The sequence below is a fragment of the Canis lupus genome, chromosome X, assembly GCF_048164855.1.
Source record: "Canis lupus baileyi chromosome X, mCanLup2.hap1, whole genome shotgun sequence".
In the NCBI taxonomy this organism is placed as follows: domain Eukaryota; kingdom Metazoa; phylum Chordata; class Mammalia; order Carnivora; family Canidae; genus Canis; species Canis lupus.
Genome location: NC_132876.1, coordinates 118,461,857 through 118,482,254, shown reverse-complemented (window position 1 = coordinate 118,482,254; position 20,398 = coordinate 118,461,857). Strand labels below are relative to the sequence as shown.

General features: G+C 44.9%; 1 protein-coding gene across 3 annotated transcripts in view; it reads left to right on the top strand.

The window, feature by feature from the left end:
- Positions 1 to 20,398, top strand: part of WWC3 (WWC family member 3) — a 120,572-nt gene that overhangs the window by 57,369 nt on the left and 42,805 nt on the right. For all 3 annotated transcript variants that reach the window (XM_072817171.1, XM_072817173.1, XM_072817170.1), the window contains 4 exons: positions 225 to 301; positions 1,446 to 1,525; positions 13,190 to 13,319; positions 16,514 to 16,657. In XM_072817171.1, the coding sequence (XP_072673272.1) occupies positions 225 to 301; positions 1,446 to 1,525; positions 13,190 to 13,319; positions 16,514 to 16,657 (431 nt within the window). The remainder of the gene's footprint in view (positions 1 to 224; positions 302 to 1,445; positions 1,526 to 13,189; positions 13,320 to 16,513; positions 16,658 to 20,398) is intronic.

Below are 20,398 nucleotides of genomic sequence, written 5' to 3'. Positions count from 1 at the left end.
GAGTTTTGACTTACCGACAGCCATGGATTTCCTCATGTGGAATCACCCAGAAAGGCAAGTGAAACATCAAGATTTGAGGATGTGAAATGTTAATCCCTTAGGAGCCAGGGCCAGCTTATAAATCGGAGACTTAGAATTAATGGTTGATTCAGAAGTTCCTGTCTATGTGTATTTACTTATTTTAAAGGATCCATTATAAAATAAAGTATTTTCCTTCTGTTTAGCCTTCTCTGGATATTCAGCAAATACAAAGTACGACCCATACCAAATTAAAGCAGAAATAGCAAGTCGTCGGGATAGGGTGAGTAAAATGAGTGCTTTCATGACTAGAAGCTCCATATGTATTTTTATGTAACATAACTTATCATGGCTCACTTCATGGTGGTCAGTGTGTGTAACACTCGTATCTTGGTAAAATTTTCAATTTCGTGGATTATTATTACATTTGGTTTTACTCTTCACTTTTTTCTAATAGGAGGGGAAAAGTTTCTTTTTGAAACCTCAGCCCATCTATCAAAAAATGGCCTGTATATCCCTCTGTGTTTTTCATAGAGCTGGACTCTTCCCGCCCAATTTGGAAGGATTTGGTGACATTAGGCCCCGATCTCAAAGGACTGCTTCCCTGTATTAGAGGGATGCTAGGTCTGACCCGTGGCAGCTTTAGCACCCGCTGCTCTTCCCTGGTTGCTGTATTCATAGGGAAATCCTTCCTGCAGTGCCATTATGACCAGAAGGTTCTGATGCTCCTTCCCCAGTGACACTGGAATTCGTTATGTGCCACCCTGTCTCATCCTTTCAGCCCCCTGTCTTGGTTGTAGGGGAAGGGGGACGGTTTTGTGGCATTGGCAATGAGGCGTGGGAGACATCTTGGAAATGAAGCCTCCTCTTCTGGTGTCTCGTTCCCGAAACCAGGGTTTCTTTTCTAGTGCAGTGGTTCTCAGAACTTAGTGCACCTGAGAAAAACACCTGGGGAGTTGATTAAACACATAAGCTCCCAGGCCCAGCCCCTGAGTTTTAACACAGGCCTGAAGTGGGTGCTGGAATCTGTTGAACTAAGCACTTCAAGGGATTGACTTTCCCTACTGGGACAGCATGTTTTTAGCAACAGTGTTTCATGCATGGGATCTAAGTAGTAAGTAGAGGGAAGATGAAAAAAAGTATTACATAGTTTGCTACTTGTAATGTATAAATCACTGCCTTGAAAAAGAAAATGGTTGTGGGTTCCACATAGGTAGGAACCTGTCAGTGATCTGGGATTTTTGTATCTAAGCAAGGCGCTTCTTCCAGGCTGGCTGTTTATATATGCCCCGTGGATGGAAGTTCACGGAGAAGATAGATGATCCAGGGGGTTGTAAACTAATCAGGAACTTGGATGACAATGCTAACAACTGTAGAAATCATTTTCATAGCTTTTTTTTGGAAAAAAAAATGTAATTTGTCTTCAGCTTTCCAGATTAAAACGAGAGCTGACCCAGATGAAGCAAGAACTGCAGTACAAGGAGAGAGGGGTGGAGACCCTGCAAGAGTGAGTTGCCTGTGATTATAGAAGGGGCACTTTTTCTGTGATTTCCTCTTGGGCTGACCTGTGTGGTGCCTGGGCATGTGTCCCAAAGCTTCATGGGTGTTCGCTTTTATGCTTTTATTTGTGCTCATCTTTTCCCAGTCCTAAGCCTCAGACTCTTTCTTTTCCTTGAAGATAACTTGGTTCCTTTAAGTGGAAATATGTGAGAAATAAGACCTTTGTTTTCTTTTTATGCATGTTCTCTGTAGCTGCACTGTCCAAGACACATATGGCTGTTTAAATTTGAATTCCAGTTTTACTCGGTTTAGTCTCAACATTTTTTATCCTAAAACTTAAATTAATTAAAATGGAATAAAATTACATATTTAGAATCTCAGTTGCATAGCCACATCTGAAATGCTCAGCAGTCACTTGTGGCTTGTGTAGATTTTTCTCTGCCTTGGCGTGATTGATGTTTTGGACCAAGTAACTCTTTGTGCATCATAGGATGTTTAGCTATGACCCCTTAGATGCCAGTAGTACCCTCTCACCCAGTTGTGACTGCCAAAAATGTCTCTAGACATTGCCAAATGTTCCCTGGAGGGCACACGAGGCCCCGGTTGAGAACCACTGGGCTAGTGGCCACTGCCTTGGATAGCACAGATAATGGAACATTCCCATTGTCCCAGAACATCCTGTTGGACAGTCTGGTCTGTAGGTCTTCTTCCTTTTGGCATCTTTACAGTTAGAACTTTATCCCTACTTAAGAGTTCGGGGTTGAATTCTTTTTATGTGAGCTGTATTAAGTCAGCAAGTTCAGTGAACAAAAGTTATTTTCTAACTGGTGATACTGTTCTTCCAAAAGAATTAATTTTCTTGAGAAAGGGTATTACATGCTTGTCGGTGGGTTGAGAGTCTATTCTCTCTTGATTCAGAGCCTGGCTTGACTTGCTGAACTTGAGCATCTGCTTCATGAAACCTTCTGTGCCTGCTTTTTTCATGGTTCAGTGGGGATGGTTTTAGCACGGGCTGCTATGACAAACTACCACAGACTGGGGGAGTTAACAGCCAACATTTCCTCCTCACAGTTCTGGAGGCTAGAAGGCCAAAGTCAAGGCACTGGCAAAGGTGCTTCCTGCCTTCTTGCCATACCTCTCCATGGTGGTGGTGAGCTCTGGTTTCCAGTGTCTTTTCCTTTTAAGGACACCCAATCCTGGGGGACCCCACTCTCATGACCTCATCTAACTGCCCCTAAGACTCTGTCTCCATATACCATCACATTGGGAGTTAGGGCTTGCCTTGTGAATTTTGGGGGGACATGAATGTTCAATCCAGAGCCATGGTCATTGGGCTGAATTGTCCAGAGGGCGGGACACCTGGGTGGCTCAGTGGTTGAGCATCTGCCTTTGGCTCAGGGCGTGGTCCTGTGGTCTGGGATTGAGTCCCCCAGTAGGCTCCCCGCAGGGAGCCTGCTTCTCCCTCTGCCTCTCTCTGTGTGTCCCTCACGAATAAATAAATAAATAATCTTAAAAAAATTGTCCAGAGGGCAGCACCAGTGCCTGCCATAGTCAACCTTCAGCAAATGGCAGGGATCTGTGTGGTTACTATTCTCGGGAAGGGTGGGCAGCATGCCACTCTCTTGAATCCTGTATGCAGATACAATGACAGTGTGTCACATGTGACCGAAGTATTGCTCTTTACAGGGAAGTGATACAAGAATGTCAGTGTTTGACAAGCATAATTATCTCAGCCCCATATAAAGGGTAATTACTGGGCATGTCAAACCCTGTTGTTTAATACTAGGTTGAGATTCACTTTCTTAATCATCCAGGATTGGTTTGGTTGATGATTTGTTTGCCCATTTCTTTCTTAAGGACATATAATAGGCACCAAGGGAGTCAAAGTAGACAGGTGAGCTGGGTCCTGCCAGGGGGTCTTGGCTTTCTCTGGCCCTGAGACATAATCATGCCCTCTGCAGGTCCCACCACACAGTGGATTTTGATAATCCCATCCACATGCTTACTGTGGCCTGGAGTCATTTAACTTTACTGTCAGCTTTTTGCTTCTCTACCATTATCCAGTGGTGTGTATGCACGCCCACCTTCTCCCCTGATTTCAGTCCATGGTGGTGGTTACTTTAATTAGCCCTGGTCAGTACAGCTTTTACATTTTTTTAAAGGATTTTATTTATTTATTCATGAGAGACCCAGAGAGAGAGACACAGAGACATAGGAAGAGGGGGAGAAGCAGGCTCCCTGCAGGGAGCCCGACATTGGACTCAACCCCAGGATCACGCCCTGAGCCGAAGGAGGATGCTCAACCACTGAGCCCCCGAGGTGTTGCAGTACAGCTTTTTAAAAATTTGCTTAGACAAATCAGTCTTCTTTTGTTGCTCATCTTGTCCATTCCCAACGCACTAGTACAGGTTCTGTTACCTTCTCCTTACTGCCAGCCAGCCTCCAGATGCTCATATGCCTGCTAGGGTGCATTTCTGGGCTGTGGCTGCATTTTCCTGTGTCACTTTCGCTAAAGGGCCAGATAAGAAATAAGCAGAAGCAAACAGTTTAATTTTGGAGGTCTTCTACTAGGCTGTCTGCTTGAATCGGAGATTGAGTTCATTCTTTCATTCGGCCACACGGTAGCTTTCTCTCATTACCAGGGAGAGCTGGGACTTCGCAGTGTGTCTAGGTAATATGCAACTGAATGCTAGGCATTGTGCCACGTGGACGTTGCAGTTAGGTCAATTTTCCCTTGTAGAAGTTCTGGGGAAGGTGATTGAGATTCCAGGTGGGTCAGGATCACTCTGAGGCCACACAGGACCCCCGAGCCTCAGAGGGGAGCCTGGCCCGGCACTCTGCCCCTCCCCCCCTCCCCGGCGGCGCTCTGGCTTCAGTAGTGAGGTTGCCAGGCCCGGGACCCATCCCTTTGGCCCCCGCTGCTCTGGCCATGGCTATTTCCTTGCGAGTACAGGTGCCACTGGCACAACTGTAGGCTGAACACTCGAAAAGCAAAGGTGCCGGGGCTTGGGGCGGGGGTGGGTGGGGAGTGGTTGAGGAAAGCCCTTTCCGTCCGGGGCTCTGGGAAGCCGATTCATCGCTTGGAGTGGAACTAATGTCAAGAAGGGGAAGAGGTGGCCTTGGTTTCTGCGGGTTTATGGGATGGGAAGCAGCCAGCACAGGGAGGGCTGTACTTGACACCAGCAGCCAGAGCAGAGAAGGGCCAGTGCTCTTCGTAGTTGCTTTCTGCTTTCCTTAGCAAGGTCTCACGTTGGGGACTCGCAGGGGTAAATGCATCCCTGCCCAGGGGGCAGTCCTCACTCCCTGCCAGAGTCTGTGGGGATGCCCACCCTCCCCAGTGGAGGCTGAGGCTTGGCATGGGAGAAGGTTCTGGACTCACTGTGGGTCCCGGGGGAGTCACTGCAGCTTTTTGGCTAGCACTGCCTTGAGAGGCAGTGTTTAATTGGCTGCGTTGTCACTGTACATGCTCACTCTGTCCTCTGAGGAGGGAGACAAAGAATGGGCACACATGCCATGCTCAAAATTCTTTGCAAGTGAAAAATAATCTCACAGCCTTCCCCTGAGTTAGGCTGTGTAGGAGACAAAAGCAGCCTCATTTTTCTGGTATTGAAGACTGGCTCTTATGTTTCTATCAACTCAGGTGGATTGGTATTATTATTGAGAAATTTGGAAAACCTTCTGTGAGCATTGATAATGTGATTAACCCTGCCCCTACTATAAAACCCTAACTCCAAGCACAGATGATACACGGGCTGTTGTACATAAATGGGCTTCTTGGATGTTATGACCAATATTGACTTAAGGCAGAGACCCTAGGTTTTCCTCCAGAAAATTTTCTGCTCTTCTTGCTTCCCAGAATATCCAGTATATTCTTTTCCAGAACACCTCGCCAGGAATTTAGCCGCTTATAACATTTTAAACTCTTACTTGTTTATCTTGGTGAGCTTTCCTGGCTAGCAAGGAAATCCATCATTACGCTTGGGTCCAAGTGAAGAAAAAAGAACCTTTTGTATTTTTTTTAGGTCTATGTATGTTGTTAATTTTTGTAAATGGGAACTGGCCATGAGTATAATCTCTGGGTTAATGATAGAATTAGGTACGTGTGTGTGTAAGTGTGTGTGTAATATATATAAACTTTTAATGATGGAAAATGTCAAACATACACAAAAGTAGAGAGAATAGTATCATGGAACCCTCTGTGCCTTTCACCCCACTTCAGCAACTAACCACAAAGGGGCCAGTCTGTTGGCCACCGCATCCCCCAAACCCTTACTGCCTTATTGAAGCAAATCCTAGAATCATAGTTAATCCATAAATAGCTCTCCTAAAGTTAGGGATCCTTTTTGAAAACATAACTATAATGCCTGTACCTCCACTTAATAACATCATCTCTTAACATCACCTCCTTTCCTGCAAGTTTTCCCATCTCCAGTGCGTTCGGGTCCAGCTTCAGAAGAGGCCCATGTGGTACGTTTGGTGGGTGTGTCTCTGAGTCTCTACACCCCATCCTTATTTTTGTTTTTCCTGCCAACAACTTATTTGTTGAAGAAACCAATTTGCTTGTCCTGTAGTATTTTCCTGATTCTGAATTTTGCTGCTTCAGTACTCATGGGATCATTTAACACGTTCCTCCGTCCCCTGCTACTTATGCAAAGTAGTGCAGTTAGTTTGAGAGGCTTGAACTGATTTCAGTTCAAGTTCTTTTTCTATTCCTTTTTGGGGGCGAAGTATGTTTTGTAGCTGGTGGTGAGGGTACTTCCATCGGGAGATGCAGATTCCCCAGTTGTCTTTTTCTGTGATGTGGAGAACGTCACGTACGTCCATTCATAACGTTTCCCATCGACTTTACTCCTGATGCTGTGCACGAGTAGATGTGAAAGAGCTCAGGATAAGTTCCCAAATGTGGATTTGCTGGGCCAAAGGGTAAATGCATAGATTGTATTTAGGAGACGTTGCCAAATCCCCCTCTCTAGGAGTTGTGCCATGTTGCCTTCCCACCACTAACAGATGAGTTTCTGTTCCCACAACTGTGCCAACAGTATGTATTATCAAGCTTTTGCATTTTTGCCAGTCTCAGAGGTGAGAGATAGTATCTCAGTGTAGTTGTAATTTGCATTTCTCTTGAGGCCCTCTTTAAAAGTCTTCAGAAAATAGCAGCATTTATGAGTACAAAAGTCTTTAGAAAAATCGAGCTTTTCCTGTGAAAACGCCGCTGGGCTCCACTGCCCTAGTTTCTGAAGGTTGTTTGGAAAAAGTGTCTTAATGTAACTTGTTAGTGACATCCAGCGAGAAAGGCAGAGGACTCAGGACCAGGATGTGCGCAGTTTTGCAAATGGGTGATGTACTATGATGTGCTGAGTGTGCCAGTATGTGTGGGAGATTTCCCTGTGTAGTTATTCTAGATCTCCTGGAGATACGGAATGTACCTCGTGTTAGATTCCGTTGTCCTGCAGCCAGAAAGCTCATTTGACATTGCTTCACGCTGAGTTTCCCACGCTTACATGCCATCGAGGCCTTTCTCCACCAGGACACCTGTAAGGTCCCCGAGTTATGGCGTGATGGGCCAGGACGCTTTGGGGGGGTGGGCAGGAGCACCGTCCTGCCCGCCTTTTTACCATCCATTCATGGTGTGCTGTTGCCACAGCTGGCACCCATCCCCTTCTCCCAGCTTCTGCTGTGGTCACTGTGACGGCTCACATTTTCATGCCGTAGTCATGGGGACTCGTACAGTGTCTCCTGTGCTTGCGGCTCCTTTGGGCTTTCTCTCTCACTTAGAATACAGTCCCCAGGAATGAATGAGTTGGCCCCTGCCCGGACCGTGTTTCCCCCAGTGTCACCCCCACTCACCTGCATCCACCCCCTGGCCACCCTGTGACTCTCCCCACTGGAATTTGTAGCTCCAGGTGCCAGGAACACCCTTTCTCCCAAATTCCACATGCCCGTTCCCTCCCTACTGTAGCTTTCTGGATAAAGAGTGTCTCACCAGGATCCTTGGTTCACCACTGGATCTGAAAAGGACCCTTTTCTGTCACACACTGTCCTGGAACCTGGCTTCCTTTTCCTTAAAACACGGATGGTTGCCTGCCCTAATTTCTGTGATCTGTTTCCTTGACTAGCATAACGCCACACGAGAAGGACGACTTTGCTTTGTTCCTTGCTTGGTCCTCAGGACTCAGACACTTGCGGCCCAGGGCAGGGCTGAGTGGCCCAAGTGGACCCTGGCCCAGGTGCTGTGCAGAGCAGCTGATGTTGCTGCTCCTGCCCGCCGGGAGCCGATGCTTGGCTCATGTCACTGCTGGACACTGGGACCCTCCGAGTGAGGGCCTGGGCTGCCCGTACCACAGGGGGGCTCTGTGAATTGGCCCCATCATCTTCTTACTAACTGCCCTCTAGTGCTTGCTTCCTTCTCTTCTTCATATTGTGTTCCATTGTGTTTTAAGAAATCCCATTCCTATTCCTGCTGTTCAGATTACAGAAAGGGGTGTTTGGTAGATGTTCCAATAACCAGGTTCCATGTGGCACATTCTTCACTATGAGGTGAACCTTTTTGCTTCGAACCTCGTAGCTGCTTGATGAACTTCTCTTCCCTTTATGGGTGGTATGAATAACACCCGTGTGTCTCCCCTCCCGAGCATTCTGTACTACAATGCCGCACTGTTAGATATCGGAATTAGCATTTTCTGTCTGAGGGGAGTTAGTGTTTTCAGAAAAGAATGGGATTGTTCACAGTTGGGACAGGCTCAGGCCTATAGTATCGCATTAACCTAGCAAGTAAGGTGCGGTCCATGCAGAACCCCCAGCACTGTTGCGATAACTGTGCAGCATACAGCGGTGGGGGTGGAAACAAAAAGAGCATTGTTTCCGGTTGTGGGACAGGTCTGGTGCTCCACACAGGACCTGCTGTTGATAGAAAGCTGCCAGAAGGTGTCTGAAGTGCATTCAAGGCCACCTGCCCAAGCTGGTGATGTAAAAGGTAGAGTTGTGACAAAACTTCTCATTCTTTTGGGTTGTAATGTGTGGTATTAATATGGAATATCTTTCGAGGCCTGGCAGCCCTTTTCTTCATGCTGTGGGTTAAGAAGCCATTTAGTTTGGGGCCCCTGGATGGCTCAGTTGGTTAAGCATCTGACTCTTGATTTTGACTCAGGTCACCATCTCAGGGTCATGGGATCGAGTCCCACATCGTCGGGCTCTGCACTCAGTGGAGAGTCTGCTTTTTCCCCTTTGCTCCCCCACCAACTTGCGTGTGTGTGCTCTCTCTCCCTCTCTCTGTCTCTTTCTAATAAATGGATAAATCTTTATTTAAAAAAAGAAGCCATGTCGTTTTACTCTTGCCAGTAAGTTCTCTTAGCATCCTAAATTGAACAACAAATATGGAAACTGTGGAGCAACGGGAGGCAGGGGTTGAGAAACAACTCTAAGCTGCCTTCTCAACCGCAATTCTGTCATCATGCGAAGCTGCACATTCTTCTCTTCTCTCTAACCATTTCTTTCAAAAGCAGACCATAAAGAGCACCAGTGTACTTTGGGACGACATTTGACGGGCTGTGTGGGTGGCCTTTGGGTTTGACATAGTGTGAGTTTGGAGGCCTTGACTTTGAGTGTATTGCTAACCCAGTGAGGAAGAGGATGAGTGCCAATGTGAGGGGCCTTGGTGTGAACCTCACACTGTGCCCCTTACTGGCTGTGTTACTTCAAGCAAGTCACCTTACCTCCCTGAAGCTGCTGCAAGATGTTGAGAGAAAAGTGAAAACTCTGGTCTGTGTACTAGATTTTTTTTTTTACACTGTGCCTTAGTCCATTTGGTCTGCTATAACAAAATACCACAGACTGGGTGGCTTATACACACTAGAAATTTATTTCTTAAAGTTTTGGAGGCTGGAAGTGCCAGCCTGGTCAGGTTCTGTGTCCAGTGAAAGCCAGCTTCCTGATTCCTAAATAGCCATCTTCTCGCTGTGTCCTCCCATGATGGAAGGGGCAGGGAACCCTGTGGGCTGTTTTATAAGAGCACTGATCCCATTCATGGGGGCTTCTCTCTCATGACCTGATCACCTCCCGAAGGCCCCACCACCTAACACCGTCACCCTGGGAATTATGATCCCAGCATGTGAACAGGGTGGTGGGACATAGACATTCAGATCACAGCACACTGCATAATAACTTAGGTTTTCATTAGTACCACCTTTTGTTGAGTGGGTATTGCTTTTCTATCATTTTTTTCCAGATGTATAAGCACTCTCTTGGGCTCTTAATTAAGATTGAAAAAAGAAAAGACAGTTCTTTGGCAGTCACAGATGTTATGATTTTCTTTATGAAATGGAATATATTGGTATTTTAGAAAACACCAAATCACTGACCACATCCTCTGAGTTTGACCAAAGTTCTAGAGGGAATTTGACCAAAGGGAAAACACTCCCAAAGAAATGAATTTTGCAGATGTAAAGGAAAAGGTTTCCTTCTCTTTGAAGTTTATATTAGATGAGAATTTATCATAGTTGCAAAATTGGAAGTGGTGGGAGTTCTGTGAAACATTGCTTGCCCTTATAAAAGCATATGGGCCCGACCTTGGCCGCCCTGAGCAGGGGCACCCCTGCGGTATCAAGGGGCATCACTGCACTTGGCGATCCAGTGCAGACTTGAGCACTGGGGGACGTGGGTTTGAATCCTGGCAGCTCTCCCAGACCTTCGCTTGTCATCTTGGGCCACTTAGTTTATCTCTCTGAGCCTCATGTGTTTCCTTATAAAATCTGAGAAGGTTATGCTTACCCCATAAAGCTGTTGAGAGGATTCCAGGAGGTGACAAAGGCAAAGCATGCAGCCAGACCCTGGCACCTAGTAGGTGCTTGATACATCGAACTATTTTAATGTACTATGTATATAATTATATAATATAATTGAATAATATGTACTATATAAAATGTTTCTAGGTTAGATTTGCATAATATATAATAATCCTTATGTATAATTATATTCTTATATAATGTAATATATAATATTAATATATGAAATGTATACTTAAACATAGTTACATACTATTATTATATAACAGTATTTGCTCTGAAATACTAGGACTTCAAGATCACGTTCCCTAGTAGCTTTCACACTTTTTAAACATTTTAAACAGTGGAATCTTTTTCCCTTTCCTTTCCTGCAAAGGACATCCTCTATGAAACCAAAATGTCTGAGACAGAGCAAAGGGGAGGTGCTTGCTGAAGCAGGGGTGAGGGTCCCCAAGCCCTAAACAGGCTCTCCCTTTAGTTGCTCCCACTCCCCATGCCAGGGCACCCTCAAAACGGTGGAAACAGCTGTTCTGGGCCACTGTGTGTTCTCTTCAAGGTCTCGAAGCCACTTGGGTCAAACTAAGGCCAGAGCGCATGTCCGTGACCTTGAAGCTGAGCTGTCCTTGTCCTAGGTGCTCTGCAGTGTCCGCTGGCGGGATGAATTATGGGGCTGCGGATCCCTCTTCCTGAGGGGACTTGGGGCCTCCTTTCCTCTCTGTGGCAGCCATTCTCATCGTAGAACTTGGTGCCTTGACAGGCTGCTGGCTCAATCCCTGGGTTTACTGATGGCCACACTTAGCCTTTATTGCTACTAAAAGCCAGAAGGAAATCCCAACACTTCAGTATAAAGCCGGAGCTGACATGAGTAGCGGCTCGCATTACAGCCTTAACACTGGGTATGTGTGTCTGTACTTCTGTGGCTATTTGATTAGCTTTGGTTTTCATGCAATTGAAAACGTTTTGCTCGATGCAGTGGAGTTTCATTTCTCCATATGGGTGTCAGTGTCACATGATGATCAATTTGCTGTACTTTTCATTCTAGAGGAGCAGTAGACCTGGTTAGCAGAGGTGCTGGTCATTGACTGTTCTAGAGAAATCCGATTTCTCTGGCCTTGGGTTTTTTGTCTGAGAATGATGTAAACCTTTTCTATCACCTTCATCAGCCTTTGTGGGTTATTGGTTGTGACATTAAATGAGATGTATTGGAAAGCCTTTTATCAGAAGATGAGTATAGGGAGACATTATTACATAAATAGGTCTAGATTTTTCTCTGCAAGAAAAGTAGGGCTGCTTCTTTGGTCAATGTGAGATGGATGGCCTTCTATTTCTGCCTTCTGTTAGAGACTCCTGGTTCTCTGTAAAACAGCTAAAATGGGAAAACACATGGCCAAGCCATGTTGGGATGTAGGGATGTCACCATTGAGTGTGTGGGGACCTATGATGCGCTCACATCCACTCCATGCTTCGAAGAGGACCCAGGACCAATTTTCATAAATACATCAATTCTAGCTGATGCAAGTCACAGCAGCGCTCTTGAGCCCTGAAGCCTGATTTCAGAGGGAGAGAACGGGTTCCTGCCTGTTTTATTTGTCCTTCTCTTATTCCAAGGCTGCTGATAGCACAGACCGTCTCTGGCTTAAAGTAGTGGAGTTGGTCAATTCTTTACTTTGTCTTCCATGAGTTCGCAGATTCAGCACCGTCCTGATAATAATAATCACTTGCAAACATTACATGCCAGGAGCTCTGGCAAGTAAGCTGTCTCTGAACATTTTCTCAGTAAATGGGGGAAGCATTAAACTGAGGTGTAAAGAGGTGAAGTGCCTTGCCCAGGGTCCTGCTGTCATGCTGGAGTGTCACTGGGACTCACCAGCATGCCAGGATGCTTTCGTGAGTGGAGAATAAAGGGAGTTTGGGCTGGCCGTTAAGGAGCCAGATTTCCCGGTCACATAGGGGAAACCGTTGAGCACCAGGACCTGTGTGATGGAGGATCTGGAATCTGAAAAGCATGCTATTGGCTTTCCAGAGAGGGAGTTCATGCCATTTCTGGACCAAAGTATCCAACCTCTTTAGCTCCGAGGGCTTCTAGGTCTCCAGACCTGGGTAGGGAAGGTAAGACAAAGGGTGTGCTGTAGGAGACTGCCTACTCTGGGAAAGCCAGAGCCAAGCCTTGGCTTGGTCAGTGCTCTGTTTCCAGCACCCAGACCGGGGGTTGTGTGCACGGGGCGGACTGCCCAGCAGGAGAGAAGGAAGGGAGGAGCAGGGGAGGGAGGAAGTTTAGCTAGATGGAAGGAAGGGAGGAAGGACGAATGGATATTTGGATTGCAGGAAAGAATTGAAGAGGTGAGTAGTAGGGAGAGAGAAAGAGAAATTAGAACCAGAATGAGATAAAAGAAAGGTAGAGGAGACATAGAGTTGGCGATTTTATGTAAGGCATCACTATCGCTTCACAATTTTTTGCCCTTTCCCATATGTTCTTGCACACAGGTGTCATTCATGTGTTTATTAATAGACATTTTTGACCACTACCCCAGATGCTGGGGATAAACAAATAAGACACGATCCTCCTCTCAGAGAGGCGTTTAAAATCTCAGGGAATTACTTAAGCCAATGTTTGTTGCCTAATCATTAGTAGAGGTCATGGGAATCCTGACTCGAAAGTCCTCACCTGCATTGGATGTTCCTGGAGCAAAGGAAGTCGTCCAGTGGCCAACTCTCATCTCTGCGTATTTACCACAAGCAGGAAAGGTTTTATGGGATCTTTATTTCTCTTTGCCGAACCAATGAGTTTAACTCTTTTCCACCTTCCTATAAAGCTTCTGAGTTTTTCCTTGTCATTCAGTGAAATGCTTTAATCTTGCATGGAATGACTCTGATTTTTCTTTTTTAACCAGGATTGATCGTAAGATGTCAAGTGCTCACACCAACTACAAACTGGATGAGGCACAGGCTATAATGAGTGAGCTCCGGACCATCAAGAAAGCCATTTGCACAGGCGAGAAAGAGAGGCGGGACCTGATGCAGGTAGGGGCCTGGCACTCTTCGGATCCCATGTCCATTTGCCTGCCTGCCTGCGTGTCCATTTGTCTTTTTTTTTTTTTTTTAAGATTTTATTTATTTATTCATGATAGACGCAGAGAGAGAGAGAGCGAGGCAGAGACACAGGCAGAGGGAGCCTGATGTGGGACTCGATCCCGGGTCCCCAGAATCACGCCCTGGGTCGAAGGCAGCGCTAAACTACTGAGCCACCGGGGATGCCCTCCATTTGTCTTTCTAGTTAAAATTTTAGGAAAATATGTATTTACAATATATATTTGTTATGTATACAATTCATATATATTTTAAAACACATACGTGTCGGGATCCCTGGGTGGCGCAGCGGTTTGGCGCCTGCCTTTGGCCCAGGGCGCGATCCTGGAGACCCGGGATCGAATCCCACATCGGGCTCCCGGTGCATGGGGCCTGCTTCTCCCTCTGCCTGTGTCTCTGCCTCTCTCTCTCTCTTTCTCTCTGTGACTATCATAAATAAATAAAAATTAAAAAAAATATTAAAAAAAAACACATACGTGTCATATACAAATATATGTTCTTTATATGTGTATATATTTCTGTATACTATATATTAAAATACTTAAAAATAAGAGTGTTAGTTTCCTAGAGTTGCCATGACAAAGTACCACACGCTTGTATAGAACAACTGCGATTTGTTCTTTCGGAGTCTGGAGGCCAGGTGTTCAGAATCAAGGTGCCAGCAGGGCCACGCTCTCTCTCTCTCTCTCAAGGCTCTAGGAGAAGACCCTCCCTCACCTCTTCCAGCATCTGGTAGCTGCTGGCAATCCTTGGCATTCTTTGCCTCATAGATGCATGGCTCTGATCTCTGCTTTCATGGTCACATGGTGTTCTCCTTGTGTTTCTGTGTCCAAATTTTCTCTTCTTCCAAGGATGCCAACCATTGGACTAGAACCTGCTCTGATTCACTATGACCTCTCCTTAACTTGATTCCATCTGCAACAGTTCTTTTTCCAAATAAGCTCGGACTCACAGATTCTTAGGTCTTGAACATATCATTTGGGAGGACACAATTTAAGCCATACTGTGATGGGTGATACGTATTGTTCAATAATCAAAATAATGTAAAAAGCCTATGATGAGAAGTCTTGCTATCACCTCATTCTCTCATCTCCCGTAACTACTTCTGTTAGCGTCTTGTATACCCTGCAAGCATTTTTGCGGACACGGGAGATAGTGAACACATGTTCAGCTGTCCCCACAGAAAGCTAGGGCTGTGCCTGCTGCTGTTGTGCCCTGACTTCCTCACGTAACGATAATACCCTGTACCTTTTCCCGTATCTGTACACAATGAGCTGCTTTGTTCCTTGACATGGCTGCATAGTATCCTACTGCGTGGATAGATTTGAATTAAATGGCTGGGATCATTGAGCTTTATACTGCTTTATTTTTTTGTCCCTTGAACATCTGTAGATTTTGTTATTTTTAGAAAAATGTTGAGTTTTTGCAGACGGATGCACGCTGGCCTTTTTGCTTGATCCTAGTGTGCATTCGGATGTTTCTGTTATGGCTTCCATTTTTTGCTCAACACACTGGGTACCTGGTAGTCATTTGTCTAGATTCTGCAGAATGTAAGACCTAGAACGACATGTGAAGCAGAGCCCGGACTCGTGGGCCCAATGAGACAGGTTCACACATAACTGCCTTGCATGCAGTGTTTCCGAAGGTCAAGGATGCAGGAGACTTGTGGAGTGTCCCCACAGTGGCCATTAAGTTGACCATTGCAGAGCCCTCACCCAGGCCTGCTAGATTAGGCTCTGGGGATGTGACCCCCAAATCCGTATTTTCAGATGCCCTCTCCAGGTCATGAGAGGTAAATGGTCAATGGGTAGATTTTCTCCGAGCACTGGTGGCAGGAACAGCTACTGGCGTTTACTGAGGTCCCCGAGCACAGTGTTGGATGGGGTGCTACATGGACATCACCCATCTCATCTAAGCCCAAACCCCAGGGGTGAGCCACATGATATTTCACCCTGGGGGCTTGGAGGCCTTGCCAAATGTGCAGGGCTGGGGCAAGCCACCCAGGTGCCTCAAGTGGTTTGCCCACCATGGAGGCTGGAGATAGAATTTCTGTAAGAAGTTTTAGACCCCAGCATCCTCCCCGAGAAGCTCCTGGGAGAGGCATGGGCAACGTCCTATCTGGGAAAAGCAAAGAAGTTGTTCTGTCTTTCTTTTATGAGCTTAACAATATCGGCCCGTTCCAACATGCCTTTGTTTAGATCCAGAACCAGCTACAGGTGTTACACTGCACCTGCACATTCTGGTGTCTGCAGAAATGTCTGCTGAAGATAAATATATTCAAAAGTCTTCTAAAAAGCTGTTGAAGATCTGATTCCTTTTTGACTTTCACCCAAAGGAGTTACATATACCAGAAGGCATGCTTACTCTAGTTTTTGGCAAACTAACATCCATATGAGATGACTCTTGACCATGTAGAATTACGACTGAAAAATCAGGTTATATAAAATATCTAAACATCATCTGGGAGTGGTTTTCCTTCTGTGTGGTTTATAAAAATCTCAAGTTGGCACCACTCATCTCTGTCAGACTCATTTATTGATACAGGTAGTGCCCCCCGTTTTTATTGAGGTGCGATTGAGAAATAAAATTTTATAAATTTAAGGTATAAGACCTGATGATTTGATATACACATATACTGTGAAACGATTACCACGATAAAGTTAGTTAACACATCCGTCACCTCACATAGATACGTTGCTCACTGTAGTCACCATGCTGTACGTTACGGCCTGGAACGGATTCATCTTATAACCGAGAGTCCTTGCCCTTTGACCCCTCAGCCCCTGGTGACCTACCATTCCAGTCTGTTTCTCTGAGTTTGGCTTTTTCTTGACGGGAGGGTGGGATTGCTTATTTCTTTTCTTTAGAAAACAAAGGTTTAAAAAACAATCAAAATGGTACCACAGTTCTCTACACTCTTGACACGCTGCCAGGAGGACTCGGCCATTCTCTGATGTAGGTGGCCGTGCATTGTATCAAAGGTGCATGAGGTGATGGCCGTGTCTTCTACATCTGGTGGGGCTGGGGGCTGGCGTAGGCCAGGTCTCTGGTACCAACGCAGCTGCCCTGGAGCCAGTGAAACGAAGCATTACCACCTCTGCTCAATAACTCGTTTCCTTCTGTTGCAGAGTCTGGCCAAGCTGAGCGATGGCTTCAGGAATAGCTTTTCTCTTAGCGACCCTCCGCAAGAGCTCCCTCACAACCCAGCTGCGCTTGGCGATTTACCTCAGCAGTTCTGCGATGCTGGGTCTCAGACCGACATCATTGGAGAGGTATGCCAGGAACGGGAAAGAACCGAGTGTGCCCAGGGGAAGGAGAGTTGCTTTCATGTTGCCATCACTCATTTGTTTGACTTTGCCACTTTCTCTTCAGAAATGTTTTGGCTTTTGTGCCATTAAATTTGAAGGAAGAATCCAGCTGTGAAGGTTCCATGGCCTGGAAGGCAATCGGATTGCTTATTACCTCTGTCCTTGTGATTTGGATTTGGCAGAATCCTTTTGAGAGTTCAGTTTAGATGTGTGTGTGTAGTTTTTTTTTTTTTTTAAGACTTATTTATTTGAGAGAGAGAGAGAGAGAGAGAGAGAGAAAATGCAGAGGGGAAGGGGCAGAGGGAGAGGGAGAAACTTAACTCCATGCTGAGCATGGAGCCTGACGCAGGGCTCTATCTCATGACCCTGAGATCACGACCTGAGCCAAAACCAAAAGTGGGACACTTGACCAATGGTGCTACGTAGGCCCCTCAAGTTTAGATAGGTTTTTAACAGACATATGACATTTTATTTTATTTTATTTATTTTTAAAGATTTTACCTGTCATTAGAGAGAGAGTGTGTGAACAGGGGGAGGAGCAGAGGGAGAGAGACAAGCAGTCTCTGCGTTGAGCATGGAGCCCAGTGTGGGACTCAATCCCATGACCCTGAGCTCATGATCTGAGCCGAAATCAAGAGTCGGACGCTTAACTGACTTAGCCACTTAGGCGCCCTGACATATGATAGTTTAGAGCAGGGATCAGCTAACTTTTCCTGTAAAGGTCCACATAGTAAATACTTTAGGCCTTGTAGGCCATGCAGTCTCTGCTATAACTACCTAATTGTGTTGTTATAGTGCAAAGGCAGCCATGGGCAATATGTGAACGAATGGGCAGGGCTGTGTTCCAATAAAACTTTATTTATAAAAACAGGATTTGGCCTGTGGGGCCCATAGTTTAGTGATCTTTGGCTTAGACCAGTGATTTTCAGAGGCTTTGTGGCTGTGTTGCCCTTAGGGTATACTTTGATGCTATTTCTTGTTCTAAAAGAATGTCAGGAAATTGAATCAAAATTAATTTTGCTTGGAATTTGGAAGGATTTTATAATGCCCCTTTTGATAATTAGTGAAGCCTTGAATTAGCCACAAAAACAAAGTTGGCAATCATCATCTGAAGTAGGGTAGTGAATACTTAAAGACATTACTGTTGTAATGTTACTGAGTGAAGTTTATTACAAACAGAAAACAAATGGGAAAAAAAGATGGCTTCTTTTTCTTAGGGCTTATTAAGTAAAGATGAGCCACCAGTGGAATGTGGAATGTCCTCCCCAAAATTAAATAAAGAAAAAGAAAAAGGAGAAAAAAAAGCCATTGACAAAAAACACTGGGTTTTAAATAATTAGTTAATATTTTGAAATTTGAGCAAATAGTAACTCTTTGAGTATAATATGGTAAATAGTGACTCTTTCTGGACGTCCTGAAACAGTCCTATTTTCAGTTTTCCTGTCATTGCTCTCAGAAGTACACTTTGACAGTTTTTTGTTTTGTTTTTTGGTTTTTTACACTTAGACATTTTTGACAAGGCAATTTTGGTTGAAAGAATATGATCACCATCTGTATAACACACAGAGAAGAGTCTGTAGGTCAGAAACATCTTCCACTTTTGCCTAAAGATTTTGACATGTGGGAAGGAAAGAAACAAGTCTCATTGAATTCCATGAATAATTTATTACTTTTATCATAGGTTAGAGTTAGAATTTAGAGATTCAACTAGTTAGAAACAGGTAAGATCAAAGATTCTAATCTCTAATGATCTAGGAAGACTTTCTAAAAATGTCAGGTGCAGAGTGGCTGGTTATGCTGTTGCAGTAACTTGAACAGTAAATTGTCATGTTTGTGAGGTTACTGGGGCCCTGGGTTGACAGCTTCATGGCTGTTGTCTTGTTAGTTGTTTCCATATCCTTTTGATAGATGAGGGGATAGAGGTACCAAGTCACCTAAGGTCATGTAGCCAGGGAGAGGCAGATCTGCTTGGGTTTCAGTCAACATCTCTGATTCCTAAACCCACCCCTGTGCTTTCCACTATATCATGTAGTTATAAAAAAGTATATTGAAAGGCTGTAATGGATTAGTTGGCTCTTGCTGCATAACAGATTACTCCCAAACCTAGCATCTGAAAACAGCACTCTTGTATTATCTCAGACTCATCCTGCTTCTCAGGAGTCTGGGCAGGGTCCTGTATATCAGGGGTTCTCCCGAAACTCCAGGTAGGGTGTCACCCAGGGCTGTGGTCTCATCTGAGGACTTGACTGGGGAAGGGGCCACTCAAGCTCACATGACTGTTGGCAGGATTCACTTGCTCACAGGTTGTTGGATTGAGGGCTCTGCTGCTTTACCATATAGAGTATCCTCTCTGGCACAGTAGCTTGCTTCATCAAAGTGTGCAAACTGAGTCTGCTAGCAAGATGGAAGTCACCATCTTTTGTAAGCTAATCACAGGAATGGCTTCCTATCATCCTTGTTGTATTCTGTTGGTTACAGGCAAATTATGGCTCTAGAGTGCACTCAAGGTGATTTCACTTGGGGCAAATCTGAAGAAGTGGAGACCATTGGGGACCATCTTAGACATCTACATACCTGACTTAGTTAGCACTTTGAGTCATCGGTTTTTTTTTAGGATGGGCCTTGATGTAATTAGACATGCCTTTGCAAACACAAGTGTGTCTGCACCACAGGCCTAACATTGGGATTTAGTGATTGCAGTATGTGCTGTAAGACTACATAGAAACCGTGAAAGGGGAACCTGTTAAATCCATTGGGCCATAGGTTTCTCCTTTTTTTGACTAAGATGTCCTTTTTGTTCTCAAAGAAGAATGCAGAAACAGAGCTTAGAGATCTATAGACAGCATGAAGAAGAGGTTTAAGAAATGACATTTACTGGTCTTGATGAGGGGTCAGCTGCAGGAGTCTCTAACAAGGTGATGAGGTAACCAATAGCTCATTTCCAGTGTAGACAATTTCTAAGAGATGTGATGCTATAGTATCCATATAGTTGTACTGAAGAAACCATAGAGAAGGGGTACCGGATGAGGCTGTTAAAATGTGTAAAATTATTACCCATCCCATCAGAGAATGCTCGCTCAGTCCCCCATAAGGCATTTCTTCATCTCGCCATTCAAGGCAATGAAGATATGAAGAAATTCCTATTAATGTATATCAAAACTGGTATCAATAAATTCGTCACCAATCATTCAAATAGAATATTTTCAAATGTTTGTTGATATGAGATTTAAAAAAAAGACTTAGTGGCTACAATATATGGTCTAGTTAAGGTCAGATCTACAGCAACAATTGATTTAATGAAGTAGTGTTATATATTTCCAAGAATGAACAAAGAAATAACCAAGGTGAGCTACAATTATCTCCATACAGGTCGTTTTTTGTTTTGTTTTAGGAACAAACAGTTCAGTGTGATTGATATGAAAATATTAAGTTCAGCTAGTGATCACACCAGAGCACCACATTTCCATTCTAACTCTGAGGTGATGTGCCCTCAGCGGGCTCTTTCAGACCTTGCTTTCTTTGCTTTTGGCCTTTGGTGCTTTAACATGCCACATAACATTCGAAGGAGGCCTGTAGCCCATACCTCACATAGCTTGTCTATCTCCTTCAGGTCTTGTGACTGCTTAGGAGAACATCATCATGCTGTATTTATTGAAGAACGAGAGAACGTACTGTACAAAATGGGATGAATATTTTTGCCTTTGT